Consider the following 22,197-nt stretch of genomic DNA (forward strand, 5'->3'; position numbering starts at 1 on the left):
CGTCAAAAGCGTCATCACCGGCCTGCTTTTGTCTTACAGTCTCTTGAGGAAGTATGAGATTTTCCGCTGGTAGTACTGGAAGAAAATTTCACAGGCGTAGCCTTGTTATCGCACTCACAAACTTGCCGTATCGAGAGGGTGTACTGGCCACACTCATGCTGTCGGTATTGGCCAAGCCTGTCTCCAAGAAAGTCAGTCGAGTTTTGTAGTGAAGCACATACTTCAAGTTAAGCTTCTCGAGGCAATATCGGGAGAGTTGTATATATATTTAACGTTTACACCGGCCTCGCCGAAGAAAGCAGAACACTCGTCGTGACAGGCGACTTTATTTCGGTGACATGTTGCAACAAAAAGTCTTCAGGACGGTCCGTCGGCGCTTTTCTAGACGTGACATACAATCGGGCGTGCGCACTGTCCTGCTTCTCGCGCTGCGATAAAACACGTTACAACGTCCACCTCCTTAGAGGCAAGGGCCCAGAAATAATGGCAACCGAATAAAGTTCCGTATTTGTTGAATGACCGCAGAGTCCTGGGTGAGAACAATTCACGATTGTCCGTTGTACGAATCGTCAGCTGCATACGCTGCCAAGAGCATAGGCGCTTCTTCGAGCCTTGACGTGCGCGCTCAGTGCTCCCGTGGAGCCTCCAGCCCAAGGGACTTCAGTCTTAGGGAAGGTTGACGGAAGGACCACAAATGTAGGTGCTCTGGACGCCTTGAAGTATACACTCGATGTTTCGGACCTTGGCCTATTATTCCAGGGCATTCGGCGGATCCTTCAAGCCAAGGGACTTAGTTCCAGGGAACTTGGAAGGGAGAACCGCAAGGTGCAGTGGACGCCTTGAAGAGCACAGCATTTGGACCCAGAGGTCCAGAACAGCCTTCAAGAAAATCTTCCGGTTAAGAAACAGTAATTCTGTATCGTTGACAGAAAGGCGTTCCGGCTGTGGATGCAGGGGACTGCAAGAAAGCTAGACAGTCGAACGAGCTACAACCAGAAAACTCGGCCAACCACCAGGAGAGGCCGAAATCCTGCTTCCAAGTTGCCGAGTAAGAGTAACGCTAAATATATTATACCATAATACTACATTTTCCCTTGTTTCCCAACTAAAAACTGCACAAAAAAAAGTTTTATAGTTACAAAAGTAAAAAACAAAAATATTTACAGAGAAGTAAAAAAAAATTATAATCAGACCGCTCTAATAAATAGTCGCCTTGTGAATTTTATTTACACGTTTAAAATCAAGGAACAATCATATAAAAAGGAAGAAAATAAATTAACTGTATTTAGACTGCTTGGCTCAAACAGTCGGCGTTTGAATGGAGACTTTTCTTCTTGTGCTTTACCTCAAAGGAATAGGATTGTAATGTCAGGCTACAACGTAACAATCGACCCTTTTTGGAAGCCATCTGATTCAGCCAAGTTGGCGGTTTGTGATCGGTGCGAAAAACGAATTCCGCACAGTCAAGGTAACATTAAGGCTTCTCTACTGCCCAGATCATACATGCACACTCTTTTTCAAACGTGATGTATGTTTGTTGCCGTGCCGTCAGTTTCCGGCTGCGAACAGTATAGGGTTTTCTTATTTCTTGTTATCAATGTGGCTCAGCACGACACCCAATTTCTTTCCACTGGCATCACACTGTGCCAAGAAAAGCCTCGGGAAGTCCAAGGGGGCTGATTTAAGCCGATTTCAATTTCTCAAACGCTTTCCTTCGTGACTCGTCCCAGACAAACCTGACCAGCTCCTTTTTTTTTTTGAGGAGCTGGTCAGGTTTGTGGGAGGTACCCACAAACCTGAACAGAAAATGAGGGACGTATTGCTGTTAATAATTTACCAGCCCAATAAAATGCATTAGAGGTACACTGGCAGGGTATTTATTCTCCCCAAGTTTATTTTTATTTGTAGATGACTTATGAGAGCCCAACTACCCATATCAAAATTTGAGGCTCAAAATTCGTTTTCTTTCCGCCCGGAAACCGCAGATCGAGAACTGACCGGTTTGAGTCGCGCTCACTCTCTTCTTCGTGGTCACGTTCCGTTCTCTATGGTTTAGACGTACATACCAAATAATAATAAAAGTCGTGGGCTATCGAAATTTAGAGCTAAAAAAATATATATATATATGTATGATACCCATTTTTTGTGGCTTTTAACAATCTGCAACTACACTCTAAGAAATGCCTTGCGTGTCTACTTACTCGCAAAACACTCGAAGAGCCAATCTCTGCGGCCTACAAAATCAGCTCAGCGAATGATGAAACAGAACATCTGTTTAGAACTCAAAATTAAGTCTGCGCTGTGGCGTTCCGCATTGCAAGTATGACGCTTTGCATTGCCTAATGCTACAGCGCAGACTTCATTTTTAGGTCTATAAACGGATGTTCCGCCTAATCATTCGTTGAGCTAATTTCGTAGATCGCAAAGATTCGCTCTGAGTGTTTTGCGGATAACTAGACGTGCAGGCATTTCCCTGAGTGTACGTTGACTGGAAAGCGTTGCACAGAGAACCGGAAGCACTCTGTGCATTCTCTGTGTAATTGCCAACAATCCGTCGTATCGTGGGACTAGCGGGCTGGACAGCTGAACGAAGCGGACTAAGCGAAGGTGGCGGACGACGGGTGTGGGAACTGGACTTCAGACCTGAAGCTAGACAGATTCGCCGGTACTCGGCAAATCTGTCTAGCTTCGAAAGAGACATCTTTTATTGATCGAAACAATTAGGATCTATTTTGTGCGACAGGCCCGACCACCGGGCTCACACACGAAGACGTCTCCGAGTCGCTGCCCCTTCTTCTGGTTGAAGACATCGTTTGCTTTACGAACACAAATTGGTAAGAGACTGAAAAACGCGGAACCGTCAACCACGACGTGCTTGACTTTTGCGTTTTTTTTTTTTTTTTTTTTTTGCAAATTGAGGCGTGCACGTTTTTCGTCTAAATCGCACGACCAAAAAAAAAAAAAAAAAAAAAAAACGTTGTAGTTACGTGACTTCTACAACTCTCTCCTCCTCTACAATTCTTCTTCCTCCCCATCCCAGTTTCGGGTTTAATTTCAAGTAGTTGCGTTTTTTGTTTTGTTTTTTAATAAAAAACATACCTTGACCTTGTAGCAAAATATTTATTGGGTAGTCTTCTGACGTCATAAAAAATGGCCTAGGAAAACATTTTAAAAAATGAGGGGGGGGGGGGGGGGTAGTGGGTCCCTAAGGCCTTGCTTGTCTCGGGCAATGGAAATTCTTGGATAGCTTGAGCGACGGAGATTCTTGGACAGTTGCAACTTCTGGGGACGTCTGTGCCTTTGGCCAACCAAGTGACCTAGATATCTCACCTCAGAACGCTCCAACTTCTTGCTCGCCTTTGCTGTTAATTCCGCCCTTCGCAGCCGACATAAAGCGTTGCGGAAATATCACTTATGATCTTCCCACGTGTTGAAAAAAAAACAAAGCAATATGATCAAGGCACGGCAACGTGAACGATTCTGTACCAGAAATCAATTTGTTTATAAAACGGGACAAAACAAACGAAGCGGTTTTTTTTGTTTTTTTTTTCGCAGCCGGCATTCTCCGAATGGGGTCCGAACGCGGCAACGTTGCTAACCCTATTGGTTAGCTGAACCTGCGAATACCCATGGACGAAGTCTAGAGTGAAAATGTAGTTTTGCCGAGCTGACCTGCTTCATACAAGCTTCCATATTCTTGATAGGACCCTCCGTTGTGACCGTTACCGAATTCAGCTTTCTATAGTCAACACAAAGGCTGGGATCTTTTCTAGGACACTCTACAAGGATCTTGGGCAAGGCGCAATAGGGCTCGCACGGTTCAATGTGTCCTAGACCTAGCATTTGCCGCACTGCCTTGAACAAATGGGACAAAGCCAAGGTTCAGGCACCAAGTCATATAGATTTATTTTTCTATGCGTTCTGTCTCGTACACATTTAAAAGGAAATGTAAACAAAGTTGAGCTAATTACGTTTAATTTCAATTAACTGTTCTTAAATGGCGTTTATGCACGTCTGTGTACGTCAGAGTAAACCGTGTTAATTCATAATTTATGAAAAAGTAACGCAAAAGCGATGTCCATTACTTTTTATCGCTAACGGTAGCGGTAACGCGCGTTCCTTTTATTTGCAAGTAACGAGCGACGTATTTCGTTCCTTTTTTTTTTTTTCGGTAACGCCTACTACACTGCGAGAGAGATAACACTCTTCATGCAGTGTCAGCAGGCTGTGTTTCATGTGATGGTGCGATCAGTGTGGCCGCAAAGTTCATGACATCCTAACAATGTCCACGGGGTCATGAAAGGGCTGTGCCGGGTTGACCATTTTGCGTTCGAGTTCTTCCACACACCAGCGTACTATTTACGAAGAAGCCCGTGTTCGCCCACACCGGCCGTGGCAGGTGTGGCCGAACAGAAAGCAGGTGCGCGTGAGGCAATGCATCTGCGCGTGCGCACTGCCCGCAGCAGCGCCAACGCAGATGCGTGACGTAAGAGAGTTGGCTTCTCGTATAGACCGTTTTATCGTTGCGCCATTTTAAGTACTGTAGCGCCGTCTAGCGAGTGTCAGGTTCCGCGGTTATGCCGTGTGTCATAAAAATATTAGCGCGAAAGAGAAAGCACCAGGGAGGTCAGCACGAGGCCCCAACCAACAGCACCTTCCGATTTTTAGGCCTTCGGCTCACCTTCAAAAGTAACCCTCTACGCTGGACATACTCGCCAGGATCACAAAAGAGACTTCTCCAGTACGATTCGGCTCACGCAAAACTTTTAAAAAGAGGAATTGCTTCCAGTTGCTTTACCAGTCGTGCTTTCATTCAGTAGCGGAGAGCTTTGATGTGCAAGCATTACGGCTCAAACCTTCAGGCTTCCACACCTAACCGACCATGAACGTGTAAAGAGAAACGATACCCACCTGTGGTCGTCACATACATGACTAGCTTCCCCCAGAGCTTCAAGAGGGTAGCATGCAGGTATGATGCCCGGGTGGGGTGCTATCTGCTGCAGACAAGCTAAGAAGACTCTGCCCCAAAATAAACTCGCGGCGCGACCAGGCGGACAAATGTAGCGTGAGTCATGCTCACACGTACATAGACTGTGTCATGGTAGAGTTCTGTATGGGATACCGTTCTCATGTGGAAACGTTTATGGCTAGACCGGACGATACGTCAACATCATGCTGAGGGAGCATGAACTTTCTCTGAAATCCTCGCCATCAGGTCACCTAACCTTACATGTGAGGGACTGTGGGTGCGCCCCGTTGTTCGCTAGCGCAGGGGTTCTGAGGCGGTTCCATGACAAAAGAACTAGAGAAACCTACGAAGCCAAGGCCCTAGCAGCAAGAAGCGAATCCTGCATAAGCGCGTCATCAGTGAACTTGTCACCCAAAGAACTACGATGCCTCCTTCATTTCTAAAGTATTTTTTTTTGTCTGGACCTTTTGTTTTTAATTTTTGAAATAATTCTTCTTTATTACTTTTTTTATTTTGTATTAACGTCTTTTATTATATCAGTCCTTTTTCTAAATCCTTTACTTTTCCATTTTTTATATTTTTATATAAATTTATCTTAGTAATTTTCTTCTCTTATCTTTTTATTAAAACGTCAGTTCAAAGTAGCGCGTGTCCTGTCCTACCCTCCCTTGTCCCTTTCCTATCGCGCTAATATTTTTAGGATGTCAAGCCAACTAGGCTACCAGCTTATTTTGTTGCATGCTGAGGGGTTAGAAACATTGGCGCATAAAGTTCTTCAACTGATTGGGAAAGTTTCTTGCTCCGCATTGCGGCATCCGTCTGTGCGGAGATGCAGAGAAAAGCAGCACACGTGCCACCGATAAAAATCCAAGATGAGTACTCAAAATAATGTACCAATTAACACAAAATAAGTTTCCTTCCAGGTTTTATTTTTTGTTTTAGATGCAGTACACATATAATATGTTTGGCGTTTCCTGTACTCCACAACAATGAAATATAACGTCCCCAAGGACGCGCGAGATAAGATCGAAGGCAACTCTCTCCGGCTTGCAGATGTTTGTAAAAGTTTTAATTGAGGATCCCGTGTCGATGAGTGTGTCCTTGCTCTAGAACTGAAAACATCGAAGTCGAGATGGGCACACAGCCGGAGCGAGTCGATCAACAATTCGACGATTCGAAATCGATGCATGAGCATGTTTCAGCAATAAAAATTGAAGTTTGCCTTTTAGCTACGTCGTGTATTAATTTGCAAAATAAGAAGAACCGTCGCGTTGTGACGGTCAACATAAGTTCACGCCTCTCTGCAATCGCGCAGGAGATAGTGTTTAAGAAAAACCGATAGAACTAACTTCTCGACGATTTCCAGCCACAACAGGTGGCGGAAATGAGCCATCAACTGAGCGTTGAAGATGAAATCGAGTGTCACCACTGCAAGATATCAGCATTAATATAAATTAAGTTACGTAAAGTTACAAGCTGAAACAGCGCTTCTCACGAGAAAGCTTGCGCCCACCTTGCGAGCGTAGCCCATGTTTATCGACCGTACGGCGGAAAGTTCGACGCGCGCTAGAGTTGAGAAATGTTCCGAGCACACTCGAGAGGATGGTGTCGGGGAAACGTATTTTCTGTTTACGGTCGCAACCCCCTGCCTCCGGAGGTTTTTGGTCATTTGTAAAGCGAAGGAGTTTGAAGGCACTTCAGCCGCAGTGGCCTCGTCGGATCAAGGGCGGGAGACAGACGTCCTCCGATAATATTATGCGCTTTCTGTAGTTCGTTGTGCAGAATATTACCGACCAAGGATGTCCCAATAACAACGGGATTGTCGTGATTTATTCCGCTAGCTCTAATTAGATCTTGAAGAAAAAATAAAATGAAGGAAACCGCGAAGAAAACAACCGAACTTGCGAAATACAGGCGTCCAAGGCGCTCATCGGGGTCTTTCGCGCGTTCCTAACGACCCAGTAAAGAGGAAATCGCCGGCAGCCTTTTCCCCTTTTCCTTCTTGCCCTCTTTCAGTAAAACGGTCTATATATTTACTGAAAGAGGGCAAGAAAGAAGAGGGAAAGGGCTGCCGGCGATTTCCTCTTTACAGGGTGGTTAGGAACGCGCGAAAGACCCGGATGAACGCCTTGGACGCGTGTGTTTCTCCAAGTTCGCTTGTTTTCGTCGCGGTTTCCTCTATTGTACTTCTATATTCTTTATTCCTCTCTCTCTCTCTCTCTCTCTGTATATATATATATATATATATATATATATATATATATATATATATATATATATATATATATATATATATGAATAAATCGTCCGCTGTTGCTGTTTTCACTAATGTTTTTTTTCTTCTCCAGTTATATATATATATATATATATATATATATAGAGAAGGGCATGGTCGCGTAGGGTTGACCGAAGGCGTGGAGTACACAAAGTTGAAAATCCCAAGTCAGAGAAACAAAAACACGGAAGGTTTATTTCTGAATAAACCTTCCGTGTTTTTGTTTCTCTGACTTGGGATTTTCAACTTTATATATATATATATTGTTAGGGTGATGCTGTCGGCAGTAGAAAGGACAGGACAGTACACGATGATAGAGCAGACAAAAAACGATTTATGGAGGCCGAGCTGGCACGTGGGGCCTGGCGCGAGATGGCCGTGCGCGCCACTGCCCCGTCGTCGTCTTAACCTTCCTGACAATATATATACATATATATATATTGTGCTAGACTTACGCTGCTTTAGAAAGGCGGGAGGCGGCTATTTACGGTTCACGCCCCTTCCTATGTGATTCGTTCTTCGGCGCGTTCTCTGTATCGGCCGATGGAGCAACCCCATTGGCTGTGAGCGATCACAACGGGTACGGACCTCGCCCTGAGTTTCTTAAGTTTTTAGTGACCACAGTGTGGGCACCGCATAACTGTACGCCTCTGCAGAAATATTTTACACTTTGTCTCATCTTAAATCCGACCGCAGCAGTATACGATCCTACGGGGAGCGAATCAAGCGGCGACAAACGTGCGTCCTCACGCAGCTCACCTTATATGTGCGTTTGCTATCGGCGTCTTTCACCAATCAGTAGGATAAATACGTCCTCAATCCTGCCTTTCTTTTTTTTGCTCGATCGGTTTAGCCGGTGAAGATGGCAAATTTACAACAACGACGGGCGCCACGACGATGTACTTTTGACGCTGTTCGATTATAGTTTCATAAGATCGTAGCGTCGACTACGGACAGACTATAAAGTGAGACGAAGTATAGCTTGTTATGTCCGGCTCGCTGTGCAGTGTGGAGCGCCAGTTCTTCTGCTTCCTGCCACAGGGGTTGCGATGATACCCCTGTGCGCCGAGCTCTTATTGGCTGATTGAAGAAATGGTGGGTATATTTCCAGGCATCTAGCATTGAGGTCTACCCACTATCCTTTCAATCAAAGCCAATCAGAACTGGACGTTGTTCCGACGTCACCGCAACTCCTGCGCAAGAAAAAAGAACACTTACTTTTGGCATAGCAGGCGTGCTTTGAGTTGAGAGAGAGAAAAAGAAGCACTCTTGTTTCTCTTGTATCTTTTTCTAACTACCCTCTATAACGAAGGTGCAACTAAAGTTTCATGAAAAGAAGCAGTGTCAGACAAACAACCGTCCTCCTGGTCACTATAGCAGCACATAACATCCACTTACACTCGTCTGGACCCAGTGTCCAGTCAAACTGTCCATCCCGCCTTTTCTTGACCCCGTCACTCAGTGAGGTTGGCCGCGGCGTTTCTATGCAACGGCCCATACCACCTAGGAGACAAGATCTGCGGGGAACCACAAACGATGATGTCATGAAAAGGCCTCGTCTTTCGGGTGATAATGGGTGTTGCAGCCGCCGTTCCCGTCATCTATTGTAGACGCCGCCGCGGCAGCGCCGTAGTTCGAAGTTCGAAGTCTCGAAGTTCCACGGCGAGAGAAGCAGCAGATCTCTGCTGACGACGGGACCCAATGCAGCGCAACGGCGCAACCGCCTCACGTTGCGCTCTTTGAACCTGACTCATCGAAGCATTCATCGGAGCTGCAGGACAGGCGTATACCGCGAGCATGCAGCTCCGCGTACACAAGTGCCCTCGTCCGAGCGTTCCGCGTTCTTCTCGTTGTTTATGGATCGACTCGGCTCTCCGTTGACGCGAGAACGCCCGCGAGATAAGATAAGCGTAGTGCCGATCTGAAGTGTAGCTGGAGTGACCGTTGTGGCGAGTCGCTCTCTGAGTTACAAGTTCGCTCCTCGAATTGGTCTCCAACTCTGTCATTTCGAATCGATGAAGTTGCGAGTGTGTGAACGTCGGATTGAGGGACCAAGTCTTCGTGAGGTCGTTACGCAAAAACAAAAACCAGAACCAGGACCGTGAACAGCCCATGGAGGTGTCGAAGCTGAAGTCGAAGGCGCGGTGTGTGGTCATTCTTGGAATCGTAAGTGAAACATCCACCATGACTCGGGGTACCTTTGGCGGCCGTTATGGAGCGCATGACATGATGTCGGAATTATTAGCTTCATACATACGTGTGCTTCGAACCTGTCTAAAGAGAGTTACTGTCTGACAAATTTGACAAAACCGGCCATATAAGGAAGGAACACGCCTCAGGCACTGTTTACAGACCGCTTTTTGCATAGTGGTTTAGCAGTGGGACCTTTAACTCCCAACACTCAAAGTGGACATTTTTTTTTTATTTGTATTTTTATGTTACTTGGTTCATTGGGGCCGCCGGCTGTGGACCCTACTGAATAGGTTCATGTTAGAGGTGACAGCACAGTTTCAGCACTCTGAGACATTCGTGCCCTGAGCCCTCTCTCAAACGTGATCGGCAAAACTACTTAAAATAAAAAAGTCGTCTCTGCCGATAACTATATAAATCAATCGTAATATTTCCCGAAAGATTTTTATGAGAAAACTTTATACTAATAAATACTACAAATATAAACGCCAGGAACAAGACATTTCACTTACAGGTCCGACATTTACTGGTTTTGATTGGGTCTTATGAACCACTTGTAAAAAACGTTGAATGCCTACCTACCCGCCCCATATTGAAAAAAAACACACACACACACAAAAAAACTTAACGTTCTTGAGGGTTATATATAGGAGGAGACTCATGAGTCATTACACAGCACATACCGAAACTAAGATGTCCCTATTTACACAAAATACCTTTTCTTTAATTCCTCGGAAACATTTCATATTGCCCCCATCATTACCTAATTTATTTCAGTACTTGAGTACTAGGCGCACTGCTTACGGCAAAAACCTGCGGGTCCGCTTTCCATGAAAGCACGCGAACAGAAAATCAAATCGATCGACCGAATGATGACAGCTATTGAGAATACAGATATGACGTCTTCACGCGAAAATGATCTCTCTAGGCAGATGGGATTTTTACGGAGGATCGTCTCCTGGACCTCATCCTTCGCTGAACATTTTCTTTTTTTAATGCGGAACACCAGGATTTACTGTAGGTTTGTTCGGCAGAAAAATAGAAGAGAGGACCTTGTTCATCAGTGGTGCGTCTTTTACGCGAATAAATGCTGTGATCTCTTTAAAGTTACCATTCCCATTCAAGCAGACGCACTGAGAAACCAAACCGCAGCCGCACTGCTCGTACACATCGCGACACTGTTAGCACGAACAAGACATCGGCGCATTTTCGCATTTTACTTCTAAATAGTATTAGCGAGCACGAAATTTTATCGCTTACATTGTAGAACTAAATTAGCTCTTTCCCTAACAATAATGACTTGGGTGACATCCCTTGGTTTCAAAGAGAAAAACTGGAAAACCGGCAATCGTTTGTTCGCGCTAACAGTGCCGCGCTCTGTACATCCCACGAAAGACTCACGGAGTTTCTCCGCAGACATTAAGACAGAAATATCCGCAGACACGGCTCAAGCATCTGTGCTAAGCATGTCTGCTCCATACACTCGCTTAGAACAATGTCTGCAAATATATTTCGAATGACCGATGTGACGGGGCTGTTTGTACAAGGACAAGACGGTCTGCAGTCAAGGTCTGCAGACCGTCTTTGGTACGAGGTATTATCGGGGCGACCGAGGCTTGAGTCTCATGGTCATAGGATTGATGGTTTGTAACACCATCATTGTTCAGACACCACGTAAAGCCTCGCAATAAAGCTAAACCGACATGCCTTGAGATGTTGTCCATGAATAACTATAGTTTAAGGAGAAAACAGGTCATAATTATACTACTGAAAGCGAGAAAGAAACAAAGAAAGAGAGAGAGAGACGTTGTTTTGGAGGGAAAGCAAGGCTAAAGGTGCATGGAGACAGACTAAAACTCAAATGGGAAGCACCAACACGGGACTATTTGTTTGCGTTTGTCCCGTCTTCTCACCACACTCCAGGGTTAACAACTCTGTTGTCAGCGTGTTTTAAAGCCCGATACAACATGGCCGAGTATTGTTCAGTGAACTCGGCCGATGACCCCTTAGCCAAATCGTTATATTGATCGTTAACTTCCGTTACAAATAAATTTCGAACTCAATCTTTTCGCACCTACGGACTGCTTCACTTAGAGTCTTCGACAACTGAAGAAACTCGGGGTTCGTGACGAGTTTCGAGCCTACCTCGGCAAACCTCACTTATGAGGACCCTCACTCACCCTCACTCACCCTTATCTTCACAGGTGAGGTGAGGGTGAGTGAGTTTCTGAACAAGGAAAATTCATGAGTGTGAGGGTGAGTGAGGGCCGTGAGGGCGGTGAGTGCGTGAGGGGAGTGAGGGCCATGAGTGCATGAGGGGCGTGAGGGCGGTGAGTGGTGTGAGGTCCATGAGTGCGTGAGGGGTATGAGGGCCGTGAGGGCGGTGAGTGCGTGAGGGGTGTGAGGGCCATGAGTGCGGGAGGGGTGTGAGGGCGGTAAGTGGCATGAGTGCGCGAGGGGTGTGAGGGCCATGAGGGCGGTGAGTGCGTGACGGGTGTGAGAGCTATGAGTGCGTGAGGGGCGTGAGGACGGTTAGTGCGTGAGGCCCTCTTCAGACGGAGCAACTTTCTCAGCAATTTTGGTGTTGCTGGCGGGTTGCTCCCTAGCTTTTTCTAGATCAACACGATTTCTGAGATCGGGTCCGGCTCGAAACAAGCGAGCAACTCGGAGCAATTCGAAGACACTTGAAGTGGTTGCATCCGATCAGGGACGCAATATTTTCACGTGATACCTCGTGCCGGTGATGATGACAACAAAAATCTTGGTTCCGGTCGGAAATTGATTGTTTTTGGAAATAAACTGTTTCAGAAAGATGCATTAGTATTCTCAACGAGATTTAAATGCATAAAAACACGTTTATAGCGCGTAATTGTGTGTATAAATACTACAAGAAAAATAAAATTTCATGACGATGATGGCAAATTGCAGCAATTGGTTGCTGCGTGGGAACGTGGGCGGCCCGTGTCGCTGCACGGTGTTGCGACGTCAAGATTCTGGGCGAAATTGCCCCATACGAAGCGGGCCTGAGTGGCTTGAGGGCCATGTGTGCGTGAGGGGTGTGAGGGTATGAGTGCGTGAGGGTGGTGAGTGCGTGAGGGGCGTGAGGGCTATGAGTGCTTGAGGGCGGTGAGTGCGTTAGGGGCGTGAGGGACATGAGTGAGTGTGGGGCGTAAGGGCGGTGAGTGGCGTGAGGGCGGTGAGTGCATGAGGGGCGTAAAAGCCATGAGTGAGAGAGGGCGGTGAGTAGCATGAGGGCCATGAGTGCGTGAGGGGTGTGAGGGAAATGAGTGCGTGAGGGGCGTGAGGGCAGTGAGTGTGTAAGTGGCATGAGTGCGTGAGGGGTGTGAGGGCTATGAGTGCTTGAGGGGCGTGAGGGCGGTGAGTGCGTGAGGCCCTCTTCAGACGGAGCAACTTTCTCAGCAATTTTGGTGTTGCTGGCGGGTTGTTCGCTAGCTTTCCCTAGATCAACATGATTTCCTGAGGTCGGGTCCGGCTCGAAACAAGCGAGCAACTCGGAGCAATTCGAAGACGTTTGAAGCGGCCGCATCCAATCAGGGACGCAATATTTTCACGCGATACCTCGTGCCGGTGATGATGACAACAAAAATCTTGGTTCGGGTTTGAAATTGATTGTTTTTGGAAATAAACTTTCAGAAAGATGCATTAGTATTCTCAACGAGATTTAAATGAATAAAAACACGTTTATAGCGCGTAATTGTGTATATAAATGCTGCAAGAAAAATAAAATTTCATGACGATGATGGCAAATTGCAGCAATTGGTTGCTGCGTGTGAACGTGGGCGGCCCATGTTGCTGCATGGTGTTGCGACGTCAAGTTTCTGGGCGAAATTGCCCCATATGAAGCGGTCCTGAGGGGCGTGAGGGCCATGAGTGCGTGAGGGGTGTGATGGTATGAGTGCGTGAGGGCTATGAGTGCTTGAGGGTGGTGAGTGCGTGAGAGGCGTGAGGGCCATGAGTGAGTGAGGGGCGTAAGGGCGGTGAGTGGCGTGAGGGCGGTGAGTGCGTGAGGGGCGTGAGGGCCATGAGTGAGTGAGGGGCGTGAGGGCGGTGAGTGGCGTGAGGGCGGTGAGTGCGTGAGGGGCGTGAGGGCCATGAGTGAGTGAGGGGCGTGAGGCCGGTGAGTGGCGTGAGGGCCATAAGTGCGTGAGGGGCGTGAGGAATATGAGTGCATGAGGGCGTTGAGGTGCGTGAGGGCCATGAGTGCGTGAGGGCCGTGAGGGTGGTGAGTGCCTGAGGGGCGTGAGGGCCATGAGTATGTGAGGGCCGTGAGGTCCAGTCGGGTTGAGTGAAGGGCTGAAGGTGAGTGACTGTGAGGATGAGGATGAGTGAGGGGCTGAAGGTGAGTGTAGCTGTGAGGGGCTTAGGTGAGTGTGGCTGTGAAGGCGACCTAAAATGCCGACCTCTGGTTTCGAGCACCTTATTTTCCCTCCGCTGCCAATGAGATGGCGACACTGGCTGATAAAAACGCCGAAAAACGAATCACGAAGCAGGAAGTATCAAGGTAAGCCACGTCCTATGTTACCTAATCTGTTAGGGGTTATATATTTTGTATCAATAATCTTCCGAACTTCACCGAATTCCCATCTTTTCAGAGCGGTAGATTATTACAGCAATAGCTGTTTTATGACGATTGTATGGCGATAGCTGTTAGTGGGACACTTCGCGATTTGGCGCCGTCGACCGCGGTCCATATCGACGCAGGCCATTTTAGCCAAAACGCCAAAACATTCCAAGGGCCGCTGATAAAGATATAACACACATGGTCATGCCTGCTTGCAAGATAACATGCATGGTCAGCAAAAACAGTCCACGCCGGGCAGTCTGGTAGTGCACTGGGATAGGTGCCCATGGGAGCCAGAATTAGCACAAACAATATTTATCGGGAACTGCGCGAATAAAACTACCATAAAATTTTACGATGTATTCTGTATCAGCAACCAAGAGAAAAGAAAGTGTCTTAGTGCCCCGTCAATGCACCTGACAAATACCAAGTGTTATTTTCTAAAGGAATAGCCAGAAAGATAGTATTAATAGTGTGCATTTGTTTCAATAAACGTTCATTTGAAAGTGCACTTCCGTATGGAAATCTTATATCTGGGGCATATCTGGCAATATCAAACGATTAGATACGGCCTACATACAGCCTTATCTGGCGTATCTACAGCCTTCTCTAGCGTATATACACCCTTATCTGGCGAATATAAAGCCTTATCTGGAATATCTACAGCCTAATCTGGCGTATATACCGACTTATCTGGCATATATACAGCCTTATGTGAGGTATACACTTCATTATCTGGCGTATATACAGCTTTATCTGGCGGCCGGTTTTCAATATATCAAATTTTTTTTAAAAAGTTAAAAAAGTTTTTTGTTAGCAAACTGTGAATGGCTCATTGTTCGCAAGCTAAATATTAGTACAAATAGTCCCAAACTTCAGCTTTAACAAGCTTAAAGGTGCCCTCCGGAGCTTTCTGCGATCGTCTGTTTATGTTGTTATATTGCGTAGTAGGTGCAAGTTAATATGTATACAAAGTTTTAGAGTACAAAACCGTTTATTAAGTAAATGGCAGTAGAAATATATCGTTACTATTTTCTCTTGAAAGACAATCGCCCATTCCCTGGCCATCGCTAAAACTTGACCAATGGAAATGCTGCATCTCGCGGTGAATGCGAACGTTATTATTGCAATACTTTTTAAGCTTGTTGTAAATTAGAGTTTGAGAAAAACGTAAACTGATTGTGGTGCGGGAAACATAGTTTGCAATTATCGTTCCAAAGCCAGCGAACTATGTTTTCTCCCCGCAAGCTTGTTGCTAGGGGGTGATGCGTCGGCGCGTCGGGTCGTCTGCTTCCCGGGGCGTGTGCAAGCGTGCGTTTGCGACACACGTGTTCCTTCTTCCCGTGGATCCCGACTCCGAAGCCAGCTTTGCGATCCTTCCACGTGAATGAGTCAAACTTTTCCTTGTCATCTGTGGAATGCGACTGCGTATTGCAGTAGTTTCTTTTATCCTTTGAGTGAGCGATTTCCCTGAAATGCCGAACGTTTGTTTCGTCAAGACGTGCCGCCATCAAACTGGGAAGAACGTTCGCAAGGGCTTGCGATTCTTCTCTTTGCCGGAGAAAGAACCACGAAGGACTGCGTGGTTACGCTGCGCCGGGCGAGGGCACGACATCGAGAACCTGCCTCTCATTCCCCGTTTTTGTGCCGAACATTTCGAGCCGACTGCTTTCCGAAAGGACGACCTGCGTCGTTCCCGTCTTCGATCAGATGCTGTGCCGACGCTTCTGCTTCCCGTCGCCGATGAGACCGACGATCCTCCCCCAAAGCGCCAAAAAGTCGTGGTGAGTTTTTCGATGGCTCAAATATTTTTTGGAGTGTCACGAACATGGCATTCTGCGTTGCGCAGTGCGGCTGCTTCTGGTATCTATATTCTGAACTAAGAACTGAGGAGGCATTTGTGTAACATGGGAATCCACATGGCATTCGTCAAGTCGATCAGTGGTGCCTAATGTTCCGGACTAGCGGTTCGAGAGCTTATCGCGCGAATGGTGCGGTGCATGGGGTTTTCATTTTCGGGTTTTATATTTTTCAAAAATCGGGGGGGTAAAAATCGGGCGCTATTTTTCCGGGCGATAATCGGGAAGAAATCGGGTTTTTCCAGAAACCATTCCGAAATTCGGATTTTTTTTCGGGATTTCTTTATCAATTACAAATACGTGCAATGTGTTATTTACATGAACAAAAGTAAACAAAATATATTATATAGGCATAGGATATGTTTCTACCTTCTGATCGGCGCTGAAGTGAATCTTTGCGGAGGTCACGCAAATCGAAGAAAATTGTAACCATCAACTGATGACCAAGGAATTAAACAGATCCAGAATGGTTCATATTTTCTATCAAGTCAGGTGATTTCAACACTGCTTTTCGGGGAGAAATCGGGTTTAACCCGATTTTCATCAGAACTATTCGGGGGAGAAAAATGAGGTATTATAGGGTTTTACCCGAAAACGAAGAACCCTATCAGCATGCACCATCTGCAGGATCGAACTCATTTGTAAAAAGAAAACACGAACAAATAAGATAAAAGGACAGAGTCATAAATCGCCTCTAATGGTACCACCATCACCACCCCCCTCTGCTATTGACCCACCCAAAGTCAATACATGTTTTCCCAGCTTGTTTACAGACAGGAACCCTTTCGTATCAGCTTAGCAAAGTTCCAAGTGTCCGTGACTACTAACAAGCAGGTTTTCTTTTATATCTACTCTTGTGAGCAAACTCAGTTTTTTTTTTTTCTTCTCACAATCCTGCACCCACGATTGCGTGCAAACCCGCGTTTGCAAATTTGTATGCACATAGCAAATGCACGCCATGATTTTGTTGCTTGGTGGCACTTCTGGACACTGAGAACTCATGGCAGTTGCTGTATGTTTCCCACTTGCGGCTATAAGTGCTCGTTGGTTGCATTTCCTTCAGTGGTTGGTAAATACATGTCAAGCTGCAGCTTTACGTATGTATGTAATGTGACATCATATCGCGACATGAACATTTATTGTTGCTGAGCTAGAGACTGAAAATATAGATGGTAATGTAAGTTATAAAAACAAATATAAAGAGTGAGGCATCCCTTAGATTTGTATTACAGTGAGAGCTTTGGTTGAGTGCATGAAATTCTAAGCTATGGAAAGGCTACAAAACAATTCATGGATGTTTGCCATCAGCTAAAAAACTAGGCATCAAGGATGTTTGCCGCGGTGACGGCATTGTGTGGAGTGCTCGAGTTGCACCCTTTAATTTTAAAAATATGAAATGTGTAATAAACAGTGCCCTTTGCAGACTCAGGCCTCGGCAACTGGACTGCCTGCACCCTGCGAGGCAGAAATGACCCTCAGGGACTCTACTGCTGAAACAAACATCCCTGCAGTGGTGCCACCTGTCCCTGTCGCAGACGTGCCTGCACAGTCGCATCCACCCGAGTCTGCCTTCTCCACTTGTAGCAGTGGGGTGCCATATGAATGCACATCTCCTGTTCCCAGCAACATGCCAGACTCTGACGCAACCTACTCTCCGTCTCACAGCGAGGATTACGAGAGGTAAGTTGTGCATATAAACACATAGAATCTGTAAAGAATGCTTCACATGATCCCATTTCAGAATCGAGCATGGTGCATCAGCTCCACCACCACCACCAGAAGAAGAGCGCCAGTTTCTGGTGTTCGAGAGCTGCCTAAGGGAGCTTTTCAAGACGTGCCAAGAGTGCTCAAGACTGTGCCAAACAACGATCGAAACTACCGGCACACTGATCACAGTCTACAGCATCTGCCCTGTGGAGCACGTGCGCACATGGAAAAGCCAGCCCATCGTCAACGGCAGACCAGCAGGGAACATACTGCTGACCAGCCACCTGGTCTTCTCTGGAGTGAAGATTGCCCCTACGCTGCGGATGCTACGCCATATGAACGTGCAGGTCATCTCCGACTCGAGCTTCTACGAGCATCGGAAGGCCTTCGCTTTACCTGCAATCCACAAGGTGAGCAATATTCCGGGACACTGCAACTGCATTTTTTTCCCATATACCCAATTTTCCAATGAGGTACAAAACTGGAGCCCCAGTCACACTTCGGTTAAATGAATAAATATCTTCTTGTAGTATGCCACTTCAATGGTATAGTGCTAAGAGATAAAATTTTATACATCATGTTACATATGTGCCATGGGCTACTAAATCCACGATACTTTAATTTATTTCTGCTATGTGTAGTATCCTGGGGCAGTTCCCTGTCTGGCATTGGGTTGAGTGAGTCAGGTTCCCCGTGAGAGTCAAGAGACAGAGGGTGGTTGTCAGAATGGAAAAGGGTAGGGCAGCTTCGAGGTAACGGGCGGCCTGCTGCCTCTTTTATGAAATACACAAACATAAAAACACAAATCACAACCTAGCACAATCTAAGTCACATTCAAACTCGCTGCATTGTGCTTTCCTTTTTCTTTCACTCAGTCATTCATTCTACAACACTACACTATGCATACATAAACAGATGGGACTATTGTAGTATGCTCCATGCCTTTCTAAAGCAATATTTATCTGCATGAACAGGTCTGGCTGCAAGAGCAACAAGAACTTCTCAACGAGTTGCAGAACAAAGAGGTGGACATCTCTGCTGACGGGAGATTTGACTCCCCTGGGTTCTGTGCCAAGTACCTGACGTACACAGTCCACGTCGAGCAAATCAACAAGATTCTACACTCTGTCCAGGTCCAGCTAAAAGAGGCAAGTAGTCGAATTTACGTGAACCAGTTGCAACAATCTCATAATCTTTCTCTTGTGTTATGTCATCAGTTACTTCACTGCTATGCACTATTTTGGTAAAATATTCATTTCACACCTTTTTTTAGTCTGAACAGGCCATGGCCAGTGTCAACATGGAGAAGGAGGGCCTCCTCAAGCAGCTGCAATTCTTCAAGGAGAAAGGTATGTTCATGCTTAGTTCATGTATATCACTACTCGGCGGCCTTTCAGGCACTCTGTTCAAATTGGCATAATCACTTATTCTTTTGCTATCTTCGGAAACCTAATGGTGCAGGTATCAAGATCCGATCGTTGGTGACTGACCGTCACCCTGCCACACGAAAGCACATGAAGACGCACGAACCCGGGATTGACCACTTCTTTGACATATGGCACATCTCCAAAAGTAAGCAATCCTAACAGGCCATTCGTGTAGCCTTTATTTTCCAGCGATCACGCTGCAGGTTTCCCTGACACGACTCTGAATTTTAGGTGTGAAAAAGAAGCTGACAGCAGCAAGCAAACGGGCTGGATGCCAAGACCTGCAAATCTGGATCCAGACAGCTACAAACCATATGTACTGGTCAGCAAGGGCTGCAGGAGGCGACGAGAAGCTGCTCATCGACATCTGGCTCAGCATGCACAACCATGTCATCAACAAACACTCGGGGCACGAAGGAACCTATGGAAGGTGCCTCCATGGTGACATGCCAGAGCCAACACGACCATGGATGGATCCCAGTATGTTTTTGTTCTTCCAAATGAAGGTGGTTTTTCTAAAACTTGTATCATCCTCAGACTCGCAGGCCTACAACCAATTCAAGAGCATCACTGGCAACAAACTGCTCCTGAAGGACCTTGCACAGATGTCTCCACATGGCCAGACATATGCTTTGGAGGCGTTCCACAGCGTCCTGATAGACTTCGCCCCGAAGTCCCAGGCTTTCAGCCCAGAAGGCATGCTTGCAAAGTAAGTCAACCAATTTACAATCACATTTCCTTTGTTTGGACACTTTCATCCAGTCCATTGGTTACAATGCGACAAACCTGACAGTCTCTTCCTAATGATCAGATAATGGAATTGGATTGATGCCAGAATAACCACTCTTTGTAAGTGGCACACTTTACCATCACTGAAATGTAACCATCTTGCAGGACTCGACTTGCAATCCTCCATTTCAACGAAAACTCAAACCGCTGCCAAGCCGTCACACGAGAGGGCAAGCCACGTTGGTCGGTCGTAACATCAAAAGCACGAAAGGGCCACCACACAGCACGACCAGAGATTACGGATCCCACTTACAGTGAGTATAACACTAACTGCAGTGTGAATGCCTTGTCCAGAGAGCCTAGGAATGTTATCATGCAAAGGTTTGAATTCTAGAGTATGTTGGAAAGCTCATCAAGGAGGCAATGGAGAGCAGCAAACAGTGGCGGTCCCTGGCTGCTGCATCGAGGGCCAACACCGTCGTCTTCCCGGCACCGATGACTGCAGCCTACACAAGGCCTCCAAAAGAGGAACTCGTGGCAGCACGAATGTCCAGGTTCGGCCACAGTCCCCAGTAACGGCATCAAATCCCTGGTCGGGACTTCCATGCTGCCGCAGGTAAGCACACAGGACCTTGGTCCTAATCAGGGTGCAGGATAAGCAGGTGGGGAAACGGCCCATAGAAGCCTACCGCAGCGCCGTGACCGGATTGTGTACTCGTCTGCTTGCGGGTACCCCCGATTTGCAACAGATGGCGCTGCGGCGAGAGGAAAAAAATCGGAATCGGATTTGCATGGAACTTTATGGGAGAGTGCGCAAAATAAACAGAGAGCACGACAGTCTTTATTGAAAATCCACGAGAAACCATCTCCGTCAGTTTAGCCAGTCGCCCACCTGGAGTGAGAGTTTGCGGTGCTCCACATCGATGGCGCCACAGAAAAAAAGAAAACCGAGGGGTACACAATCCGGTCGCTCATTTGGCTCTCGTTTCCCCACCTGTCTATCTTACACCCTGGTCCTAATACAGCCTTGCATGGTAAGCAACCGCTTTGTTTTGCAGGACGTACGGCGAATGCAAGCAGACAGACCCAAGAGAAAACAGCCGAGCTGCAAAATGGTTCACCATTTTCCATTAGGACACCCTGACCGACAGTAAGGAGGAAGTTAGATCTGTCTGCAATCATTTTTCACAGAAATGCAGATCTCTCCTCATGAGAATGTTCCATTTTAGGGCCTAATCAAGCTGGTCATGGCATGCCTATCTCGAAACAGGGCAAGGAACTTTAGCCGGTGGCAATGTCGGAGTCACAGAAAAGTCACCAAACAGCGAGACTCAAGGCTACAGCTCAACTTGCGGTGAGGACGACACTAACTTCAGTGTGAACGCCCATCTAGCCCAACTTGGAATGTCTAGGAATGTAATTATGCAACCGTCTGAATTGTCACTGTGGGTTGGAAAGTCTGTCAACGAGGCGGACAGCAGCAGGCAGCAAAGACCTGGTTGGATCTTTCATGCTGCCAGTGGTAAGCACACAGGAGCCTCGTCCTAATGAAAACTACCATGGTAGGCAATAACCGCTTTGTTTTGCAGAACATACGGCGAATGCAAGCAGACAGACCCAGGAGAAAACAGCCGAGCTGCAAAATGGATCATCGTTTTCCGTTAGGACACCCTGACCGACAGTAAGGAGGACATTAGATCTGTCCGCAATCATTTTTCATAGAAATACAGATCTCTCCTCATGAGAATGTTCCATTTTAGGGCCTAATCAAGCTGGTCATGGCATGCCTATCTCAAAAGAGGGCAAGTAACTTTAGCCGGTGGCAATGTCGAAGTCACAGAAAAGTCACAAAACAGCGAGATTCAAGGCTACAGCTCAACTTGCGGTGAGGACGACACTAACTTCAGTGTGAACGCCCATCTAGCCCAACTTGGAATGTCTAGGAATGTAATTATGCAACAGTCTGAATTTTCACTGTAGGTTGGAAAGTCTGTCAACGAGGCGGACAGCAGCAGGGAGCAAAGACCTGGTTGGATCTTTCATGCTGCCAGTGGTAAGCACACAGGAGCCTCGTCCTAATGAAAACTACCATGGTAGGCAATAACCGCTTTGTTTTGCAGAACGTACGGCGAATGCAAGCAGACAGACCCAAGAGAAAACAGCCGAGCTGCAAAATGGATCATCGTTTTCCGTTAGGACACCCTGACCGACAGTAAGGAGGACATTAGATCTGTCCGCAATCATTTTTCACAGAAATACAGATCTCTCCTCATGAGAATGTTCCATTTTAGGGCCTAATCAAGCTGGTCATGGCATGCCTATCTCAAAAGAGGGCAAGTAACTTTAGCCGGTGGCAATGTCGAAGTACAGAAAAGTCACAAAACAGCGAGATTCAAGGCTACAGCTCAACTTGCGGTGAGGACGACACTAACTTCAGTGTGAACGCCCATCTAGCCCAA

At 46.6% G+C, this 22,197-nt stretch overlaps 2 protein-coding genes across 3 annotated transcripts in view; both read left to right on the plus strand.

The window, feature by feature from the left end:
* Positions 1 to 9,222: 9,222 nt before the first annotated feature.
* LOC115323862 overlaps positions 9,223 to 22,197 on the plus strand; it is a 32,033-nt gene continuing 19,058 nt past the window's right edge. Inside the window, exon 1 of the mRNA XM_029984373.2 lies at positions 9,223 to 9,410. Coding sequence (XP_029840233.2) covers positions 9,357 to 9,410 — 54 coding nt within the window. The 5' untranslated portion in view covers positions 9,223 to 9,356. The remainder of the gene's footprint in view (positions 9,411 to 22,197) is intronic.
* Positions 15,302 to 20,888, plus strand: LOC115318467. Of its 2 annotated transcripts, none has more exons than XM_042286599.1 (11): positions 15,302 to 15,800; positions 17,299 to 17,555; positions 17,617 to 17,992; positions 18,557 to 18,730; positions 18,856 to 18,931; positions 19,044 to 19,154; positions 19,241 to 19,489; positions 19,547 to 19,718; positions 19,904 to 20,052; positions 20,120 to 20,354; positions 20,797 to 20,888. In XM_042286599.1, exons 1-11 carry the CDS (start codon positions 15,492 to 15,494, stop codon positions 20,870 to 20,872), a joined length of 2,184 nt encoding a protein of 727 aa, XP_042142533.1. In that variant the 5' UTR covers positions 15,302 to 15,491; the 3' UTR covers positions 20,873 to 20,888. The 2 variants fall into 2 exon arrangements, with proteins under 2 accessions (XP_042142533.1, XP_040076554.2); XM_040220620.3 differs by having other exon boundaries at positions 20,133 to 20,354; positions 20,797 to 20,857.

Source organism: Ixodes scapularis, unplaced genomic scaffold (genome assembly GCF_016920785.2).
Source record: "Ixodes scapularis isolate PalLabHiFi unplaced genomic scaffold, ASM1692078v2 PGA_scaffold8__174_contigs__length_109621045, whole genome shotgun sequence".
NCBI classification, from domain to species: Eukaryota; Metazoa; Arthropoda; class Arachnida; order Ixodida; family Ixodidae; genus Ixodes; species Ixodes scapularis.